Source organism: Cryptomeria japonica, chromosome 3 (genome assembly GCF_030272615.1).
Source record: "Cryptomeria japonica chromosome 3, Sugi_1.0, whole genome shotgun sequence".
In the NCBI taxonomy this organism is placed as follows: Eukaryota; Viridiplantae; Streptophyta; class Pinopsida; order Cupressales; family Cupressaceae; genus Cryptomeria; species Cryptomeria japonica.
This window is the reverse complement of record NC_081407.1, coordinates 319,617,428-319,627,574: the sequence shown is the minus strand read 5'-3', so window position 1 is coordinate 319,627,574 and position 10,147 is coordinate 319,617,428. Positions and strand designations below refer to the sequence as shown.

Genomic DNA, 10,147 nt, shown 5'->3' with positions numbered 1-10,147 from the left:
AATCGGAAAGACTCCAAATACACAGGAACCAATTATCTTCTACCGCCACCTTTTTCTACCAATCACAAAGTCTCCAAGTTCATGGGAACCAATAGCCGTAACATTAATGACATTCAAATAGTCCATTGACTGGACTCACGATAGCCGTAGCAGTCAACACGTATTCAAAATACAAAGCAAAGACAACATATATTTGGAAAAATAAAAAAATGCCATAAGTAGATATACAGAAAAAATGTACTCTAGAAGTGCATATATATAGTGAATATACATCACAGAGAATTTTAACTGTAGCAGGGAAGATTTGGTTGGCAAAGGCAATGGCTTTGTTGAGATTAATTCCCCTGGTATTTTTTATAGTTGTTACAGTATTTTCTGGCAGAGCATTTGGAGGTCCTAAAAATCAAAATGCAGTCGCTCGAAAGGAAGATATTCCTTACATCAAATGTGGAGTTTGCGAACAACTCTCTCAGCAGCTTCACCGTCAAGTAACAGAAAAGCGCAAGAAAGTCGCTCCCCAGAAGGTAGATATTCATTGAATAATTTATTGTGCATATTCTCCTCTGTTTTAGAAATTTAGGCTTAATTCTTGCAGTAGGTTATTGAGTTCACTTCGACTTAGGTTTATTGTTAGATCTCAAAGAATCTGGAATTAAATTGTATGTGAAAATTTGCCCTTAAATCTCCTCAGTTTTAATTTTAAATCTCTGAAGTTTTTACCAATCGGCTATTAACGTTATTGATCTTATTCGTTTATCATATAAACGTTTTCCTATTTTCCAATCTAAAGTATCAGAATTTATGACGAGTTTTTCGTTTTTTATGTCATTAAGTAAAAATTCTCTTATTGTGATATTTAATTTAGATGTTACAACTTAGGGACCTTCTCTGTCAAAGTTGTCAGAGACTTGCATACTCATGGTCCTCGACATCCCAACCAAATGGACAGAAAATTTTATCTAACACTAACAATTTATCATTTTCAAAATCCTGGATTTTAATACAGTGCTCTACTTTGGAAGCTACGATACTTTGACTACTTGAGCTCATCTCATTTGACTTTTTATATCTAATTTCGGTTTTTAGAAGATCTGTGTATATATTGGTTCCATTCTTAAAACTAAGAAAAAGTGTTGATAAATATTCTCAGATGTATTGTTATATTTTAGAAAATTTGTGCACAAATATTAGAAGTTTTATGCATAAAGTTTCCATAGTTTGTGTTACTATTAGTATTCTGAAGTTTGTGAATAGACTTCTTTGGTCTCCAATGTTAAATCTCATAAATTTATGCACTCCCAAATTCTGATCTAAAATTGCAAAAAGTTTGTGAATGAATTTCTGGATTTTTAATATGAAGTTTCAGAAAGTTTTATGCATAAAAATCTTCAGGATCTAAGGTTGAATCTCATGTATGGTACAGATAATTCCTCTCCGTCTTAATATTTTTTTTGGGTTCGGTAAATTTTCCTTGTGGTCTTACATGTCACAACAAAGATATCTTTTCCTTGTATGTGCACCTGGCCCCGTTGGTTTGGGCTCGTGTGCTCCAGTCAGTTTGTTGGATGCTGTAATTTATCCAATTTTAACACTTTATCAGGTCCTCTGGGCATTTCAACCCGGGACTTTATTGTGAAAGCCATCATCTTTTAATTACTTGACAAAAGGCTTAAATCCACCCATTCTGGGCTGTTTATGTTACGAAGGTTGTTTGGTAATTTACTAACAAATTTACTTGTAATTTATTGTTCAATTCAGAAATTTTTGCACAATTCACCTTAGTTCTAATGTTGAATCTCAGGATATTCACGTATACATCTCCTTACTGCCAGTGTCATATCTAAGAAATATCATTTATTGTTATCAAATATTTTGAAGGCATACTGTTAAATCTCAGAAACTTTGTTAAAATCGAACCTAAAAAGTAACGTTAATGTTTAAAAAGATTTCATGAAGCACTTCTGGAAAAAGCAGTGTGAGAAATTTAGAGAATTGACATTTGAAATTTATTTTTAAAACTATTGAATTTTCATAAATTTGGTTCCTAAATCTTCCTATATAATTCCTAGAAATTTAGTGTTTAGGAATTATAAGGTCAAGCCTGGAAGGCCTGTGCATAAATCTGCTCCAGTCGTGATGAAGTCTTGTAAAGTTTGTACATAATCTCCATTGATTCCATGTTCGTTTTCACATGATTTGTGCATAAAGCTCTCCAAGTCCTACTGTTAAATTTCAAATTTTGTGCAAAAAACTCAGCAATTTTATGCTCAAATTTTAATCATTTTTAATGTTAAGTTTCAGAAAATTTGTACATAAATGTCCCCAAGCTATAATCCCAATCTTTGGAATTCGCTCTAATATTAAATTTGTTCCTACTGTTAAATTTCAAATTTTGTGCAAAAAACTCAGCAATTTTATGCTCAAATTTTAATCATTTTTAATGTTAAGTTTCAGAAAATTTGTACATAAATGTCCCCAAGCTATAATCCCAATCTTTGGAATTTGCTCTAATATCAAATTTGTTAGATTTTGTGTATAAATTCCTTTGTTGTAACATTAAATCTCAGAAACTTTGGGCATAAGTCTTCCTGTATGCTAATGCTAAATGTGAGAAATTCTGTGCAGAAGTCTCCACCATTTTTTATGTTAAATTTAGGATTTTATGCATGCCACAAATGTACATATAGAATATGCCATGAATGGATGGATGCCTGCTCATTTGGTGTTTCATTCTGGGAAACCCCCCACTGCCTTCGCCTCTTCTCCCAATTCCTTGGTGATATCATAAATGTCCTAAAATATTGAAAGTTTTGTGTACAATTTTTCACAATTTTAATGTTATGCACGCAAGTGTTTTAACAGGATTCTAATGTTAGATTCCAAAATATTCTGTGAATAAATCTTCCCAAGTTCCAATTTTAAATTTCATAATTTTATTTGCATAGATTTCTTTAGTTATAATTATTGAATCTGAGAAATTTAATATATATATTAGTAACTCAAGTTATAATGTTGAATCTCAAGATTTGTGCATAAATCTCTCAACATTTGCAAACTTAAGAAGTTGAAAAATCTATGCATAATCCCCATTCTTGAAAATTTTATGTGTAAGCTTCCAATCGTTTTAATGTCAAATTAAAAGTTTGTACATAAATTTCGCTGAGTTCAATGTGAAATCAAGAAGGTTCATGCATAAATCTTCCCTAATTGAATGCCATACCTCTGAAGTTTTATGCATAAATCTCTTTTTTCATGATATTAAATTTCAGAGATTTGGTGCATAAACCTTTCAAAGTTTTAATGTAATTTTCTCAGATATGCCTGAGTTTCAATGTAAATGTTTGAAAATTTGTGCTTTAATTTTCCTTACATTTTAATGTTAAATGTCAGTACTTGTCTACTTAAATGACAAATCTCCCAATTTCTAATTTCCTAGTTCATAAAGCTTGTCCCTAAAACTCCTTGGATTCTAATCTTAAATCTTTGAAAATTTGTGCATAGATCTCTTGAATTTTTAGCATTTGAGTAGTAGAAGTTTTCAATCTACTCAGTAGTTTGGATATGCCATAGTGTTGAGATGTCTTGGCAATAACTTGCGGATTTGAGTCTGAGTCAGTCATGTTGAATATTAGCATTGATTTGCATACTTGATGAGTCTGCAGCCTTAACTCAGACTTGGCCGAGTCTGCAAAAAGGAAGAAAGAAAATCAATTCAAACATTTTAAAAACAAAACCATTAAAAATATTCTTCATATATGTTATGTTTTTCTAATTGCCAGGTTTTGACTATGTCTTCTGATCAATTCTGGGTCAAATAACAGCTTGCTGAGTCCAAGTCTCAACAATATGGGATATATGCTATTTTTACTATTTGAATATAATTTGAAGTCATTTCTAGGATGCCCTAGTTTTGAGATTACTGGCAAAAATCTCCCTTAGTGTTAGTCTCAAGTCTTTGAATATTTCAATTTGTTCACAATTCTTTGAGTTCTAATATCAATTTTAGTAAGTTTGTGCATATATAATAAATACCATTTAGCTCTGCTGTTAAATACTGGAAATTCCGTGCATAATTATCCCTGTAATTTTCTGTTATTCTGAGAAAGTTTGTGTATGAATCTTATTGAGTTCTGTCAAATCTCAGAACTCTTTTAGGATAAGTCTCCTCAATAATTGTAATAAATCTTCAAAATTGTTCTGTAGTAGTTCCTTTGACTTATAATGTTATTATGTATATTTTTTCCGCACAAATATCTGTGAGTTCCTATGTCAAATCTTAACGTTTTTGTGTAAATCTGCTCAAGATCTAATGCCAAATCTTAGAATTTTGTGCATGTCTTCCCAAATTCTAATTTAAGTTTTTAATTTTTTTTTGCATATATTTCTTTGACTTATAGGGTTGAGTATCAGAAAACCTGAGCATGGGTCTTTCCCAAAGGCATAGATGCCAGATTTTTTATGTTAAAATGAAGAAGTATTATATCAAATATAGGAGCTATTGCTTATTGATCTCCCTAGATTCTAATTACAAAAGCACCTCGAGCAATTTTTTTCATGAATCTTCCTGAATTCTTATGTCAAATCTAGGAAATTAGGTACATAGATTTCCAATTTTCTACTTTTGGGTACTAGATTTTGTGCCCACTAAGTGGTATGAATATTTTATTTTCACTGTAAAAAAAATAATATCAGTTATTGAATGCAAATAATATTGGATGGCCTAGTTTTGAAGTTGGTGCTAACGTAACGGTATTTTACTATTAGTATTTTCCAATTTTCTTTTAACTGTTAGAACATAAAATAATAGCACTGGTATTTACGAAGTTAAAATATTAGAATTTTTTGGCATAAATCTCCCCTAGTTCTAAAAGCTGAATCTCATAAATTTTTTGTATAAATATCCTTGTGCTTTAATGTTGAACATTTAATTTTTTGTGCATAAATCTCCTCAATATTTTATGTTTAATCTCAAAAGTTTCTTTACATGAATCCTTGAGTATAATTTTTAATAATGGTTGTGTGGTTGAATCTACTGAATTGTAATGTTCTTATTCTAAATCTAATTTTTTTTGTGCATAAATCTCCCTTTGTAGTTTGTTATAATATTTAATCTTGGAAATATTATGCACAAATTTCGTCAAATTATAGTTTTAAGTTGGCAAACTTTATACTTAAATTTCCTCGATTTTTAATTGCAATTTTCAGAAATTATCTTGTAAGTCTCTGAGTTGTAGCGTTGTATATCGGAAACGCTGCACCTTCTAAAAAATAACAGGATATGAAATCAAACCATGTAGGATGACATATATTTGATGTTGACATCAATATAAAACAGTTGCGTAATTGTGCATAAATCTTCTCATGTTCTGGTGTCAAAATTTGGAAGTTAAAGACTCCAAATTTTCACATTTAGACAAAGTATCATGTATCTGGATGCCACTGTGCAGTGTTTGTCTAATTCCAACGTTCAAGTCTCATTTGAGCCCTGGGAAATTACAGTATTGATCAAAGGAAGTCTCAGAAGTTTTAACATTGGATCTCCTTGACTTCTAACATCAAGGCTCAGATTTTCTTTTGCACATGATATCCCCAGGTTCTAACATCATATATTAATAGTTTTCTGCAGAAGATCTCCCTCAACTCTAATGTCAAATCCCAGAAATTTTGTGGGTAAAGCTCCTGCAGTTCTACTGTTGAGTATCAGACCTGTTTTGTACAGTAAACGATATGGATATATTATTATTATTAAAATAATAATATTACTAGGTTTGAAGTTGGCTCCAATGCATCAGTGTTCTTTGATTATGGGGGATTTGGGATTTGGGATTTGTTTAGTATAAACCTCCCCAAACGTAATACTCTTTTATTGGCAATTTTCTTAATTATGTACAAATTCTTAGTTCTAATCTTACATTTTTGGAAGTTTTGTGTGTTAATCTTCCTGAGTTATGATGTTAAATCATTGAAATTTGTGGATAAATATTTTCAAATTATAATATCCAATGTTGGGAAATTTGTGCATAAAAGTTCTGGAAGATCTAATATTTAATATCAGAAATTGAATGCCTATGAAATTGTGTGGAAGTGCTGTTTTACTGTCTAAATGGCAATGCCAGGATTCAAAATTGAGCAAATGTAGGATGAATAGTTTTTGATGTTGGTGCCAATATACATTGCTGTTGAATTATGAGGCTTTGAGTTTAATTGGATAGACACCTCCACTGCTCAAGTTGTAATGTTAAGTCTTGGACGATTTGTGTATGCTGTGCAGATTTTGCTTAATTGTAATGTCAAATATTAAAACAATTGTGCATATGCCTTGAATCAAATGTCATATACCTTGAATCAAATGTCGAATCCTTGAAATTTTGTGCCTGCTAATTGGTTTTGGTTTACTTTTTTAACTGTTCAAACATTAATTTTTAGGCTTCCAAGTTGATTATGTAGGGTGCGAAACTATTGAAGGTTGGCATCAACAAAATCATCTTATATAATTCTGGATTTTTTTGTTTTCTTTGCAGCTTTCAGAGTACCAAATTATAGAAGTAGCAGAGAATATCTGTAGTTTGAAGAAGCATGAAGGTGATTGGCTCCTTCATCTTGATATTGTGGAAGATGGTGACAAATTGAAGGTGCCTCTCTTTGGTTATTCATTTTTTTTCAAGCAATTGTGTTATCTGATTACAATTTTTCAACCTCTACATCTCGGGAAGACAAAAAAATTGAAGCATAGTTTTATAAGTAAACCTCTGGAAAAGTAAAAAGACAAAATCATGATCAATTCAGTCTTAAAGATCTATTGATCTTGCCCTAAATCATTTTATACCATTCAAACTAGAAACCCAAATAACTAGCTTAACCAAACTATACCCTAACACTGGCTGATATCTATGTTCGCAGTCAAGGGTCAGCAGTTTGCCAAAAAAATTTCCTTGGGTTCATCACAGCTGGGCAGCTGTATATCTATCAATCTTTATGTACAAACGCTGTGTGTGTGTATATATATATGCATAATCGGTGTTCTCAATTCTGTATTTAATTTTCTACATTTTGTGCAAATTATGGTTATATATATGGTCTTCTCAATTCCACATTTAATTTTGTACATTTTTGTGTAAATAATGGTTATAATTTTGGAATTGTTAACACCAAATATTTAACCACAATTTGCACAAAATGTACAAAATCAAATGTGGAATTGATTACACCACCAGTTACTGATGATTCAATGTCAATTGCCAAATGAAAAATATTAAAGATAAATAAAAATGGTTTATATTAGTGCAACTGCACGTGGAAAACCAATATAAAATTATAAATCAATAATTGATAATTGTTAAAGACAAATCAAAATGTTTTAATACCAGTGCAACTGCACATGGAAAATCAATATAAACTTATAAATCAATAATTATCATTCATAGTTGAATTTTCTTTTTCTTCTTTTCTTTTTTTTTGTTAATTGCACTTTTTTTGAACCCAGGCACTTTTCCTGGGTTCTGTCTTTGACCTGCACATTTAGCCTAGGCTGAACTGTGGCAGAACCTAGGCTCGACCTGAACTGGCAACATAGATGTCATGAAAGCTGATTCTAAACCTGAATCTGCTAAATTCATCTCTGAATGGGGAGCTTTATGATTATTTGCTAATTTGCCTGCCACCAAACTAGCATTTGGTCTTCCACATGTGCTTCTGCTTGTTATTTTGTGGGATTTGTTGATTGGAAGTATGCTGCAAGCCATTGGATTTATGCATTTAATTTATCAGCATTGAAAGTGCCACCAAAAAGTGATGCTTATTTTAACATTGAGTATCAAGGTGTGATGGTACAGCTGGATTTGTAATTATATTATTCATTAAATGTTATTTAAAATATTTCTTTTCATGAACAAGGCTTTTATTTTAATATTCCGAAGTCTGATCTCAGAAAGAAGTTTCAACCTGGAAATGATCGTGACCATATCTATGCTTAAGTTGTAACCAAAATCTGCCTCTTTGAAATGAATTTAAAGAGACATACCACTGCCTAAGATTTTATAAATCGAACAGGTTATTTCAATGATGTTCTGGAGGCTATGTCATATTAAAATAATTAATGTTCATAACCTGTAAAATCAACCATAAGCAACATAACTGAAATTAAAATAAACTAGATAATATAAGCAAGATTTTACAGGGTCAGAGACTTTGGCAATGAGCTGGATTAACATTGATGTAAACATTGTAAAGCTCTGGGATAGCTTGAGTGCTGTTCATGGCCACAGTTCTGTGTGTCACCAGAATGCTGATGTGTTCTTGATCTCCTTGATTAATTTCAACATTCCAAGATAACTCCTTTGAAGATGAACAATATTTCTTGCATTCCATCTTGCTGAATTTTGAAACCTTTTAAAAGCTTGATCAGTGCCAAACAATTCATGTGGATTAGATCCAATTGCCTTGAAAGATATGTTCAAAATCATCCAGCGTAGGTTGAGGTATAAGTTTTTCAAGAATTTTTCTGCGATTGCTCTTGCCAATTTTTTCCAAACCGAGAAGATGGTGGGTTGGGATATAAGAGTCTGATATTGAGAGAATTCTATGTTACTGGGTTCTTTTATTGGAGGTCCTGTGCTTGCTCCAAAATGGCTCAAGAGCAGAAGCAGCGCCAAGAACACCCCTATCGCTAAGTTCCCTGTGGGTATGCGTGTCAAGGCAGTCAAGGTGCCTCCAAGCACTCCTACAAGCACCAATGCATCATGAGCAAGAGTTTTGGTGAAAAGAACATTTTTAAATGCAAAACTAACCTAAAACCCTAAAAAGCACATTCACTTAAAATTTGCCCTCATTGTGAATGCAACTTCATTTCTCTCAAATACACCCTTGCTAAGCTATTTCTGCATGTTGAAAGGTAGCTTGTTTTTCGAAGGAGACCGATCACAAAGTCCAAAGGGGTGAAGATAACTTGCACAAAGACGATCTAATCATCTATTTTTTATTGTATTTATTTCAAATTTTGTAATTGTAATGATTTTCATTTGAATCGTCCTAGACATATATGGTATATGACATAATATTGCAAATTTGAACTATTAATTGACATTTATATTTATTCAAGTGTGTGTGCGTGTGTGTGTGTGCGTGCGTGCGTGTGTAGTTTTTGTGCCAGCATACCAGAACCGGCAACTTAGAGAGAATTTTGTATGCAAGTCTCATTTTCTTGTTCTCTTCTTCATGATGCTTATCTCCATTATTTTTCTTATAATCGAACCATCCCATGTCTTGAGGTGTAAGTTATCTTCTTTCCAAGTTATGCTTCAAGTTCATTTATTACTCCATTTGTGCAATGAATTTGGGTTTCATCTTTGAACTCATTTCTTCTTCCATTTCCTTTTCAATTTTGTTTTTATGGGTATTTTCAAGTTGAGTTCTTTGCCTGGTTCTCATTATTTTGAGTCAATATAAATAACCAATTCCACCACAGAAAAACAGACATTTATTGTTCCAAATGATAGGATTCTCTTGCTTACTAGATAATGAGAATCACAAGTGATAATGATAAGGAATACATTTGATGAATATGGAGAAGAACTTGTCTTCTCTTGATCCATGCTTGTAAATCACGCAAAATAAAAGATGATAAACAATAGTTTTGTCCATTGATCAAGGTGGTCAAATTGAATTTTGAGCCATTAATCATACCATGATTAAGAGCCATGAAACAAATGCCAATATTTCACAACACAAATCATTCAATAGCTGTGGTCCACCAATTTTTCGGGGTGGGGATGGTAGGGATAAGGGAACACGTTTCTAGGATGGATATTTTTAAGGCCATTTTTTAGGGGATGGCTATTAATAAATAGGAAATTTTTTAAAATATAAGAAAATTTAAAATATTTATATGATAACATTGATTAAGCATTCATTATAGACATTATAGAACCTTTGTGAGTATGGTTAATTGAATAGGAATTATGATGTTGTGTGTGTGTGTGTGAGCATGAGTTAATAAAGACATGCCTAATTGGTGTGTATGTTTAGGTGGGATTTATTCTCAAAGTTTTCTTGAATCCTTCAAGATTGTATGTTATCTGGTCAAACTAACTAACAAAGAGGAATGATAAAATAAAAGATAACTGGTTTTGTTCCAATTTTCCCTCTATTG

At 31.9% G+C, this 10,147-nt stretch overlaps 1 protein-coding gene across 1 annotated transcript in view; it reads left to right on the top strand.

Annotated features, from left to right (window-relative positions):
• The first annotated feature begins 208 nt into the window (after positions 1 to 208).
• LOC131035952 (uncharacterized) overlaps positions 209 to 10,147 on the top strand; it is a 30,259-nt gene continuing 20,320 nt past the window's right edge. The window contains exons 1-2 of the mRNA XM_057967740.2: positions 209 to 524; positions 6,522 to 6,632. Coding sequence (XP_057823723.1) covers positions 321 to 524; positions 6,522 to 6,632 — 315 coding nt within the window. The 5' untranslated portion in view covers positions 209 to 320. The remainder of the gene's footprint in view (positions 525 to 6,521; positions 6,633 to 10,147) is intronic.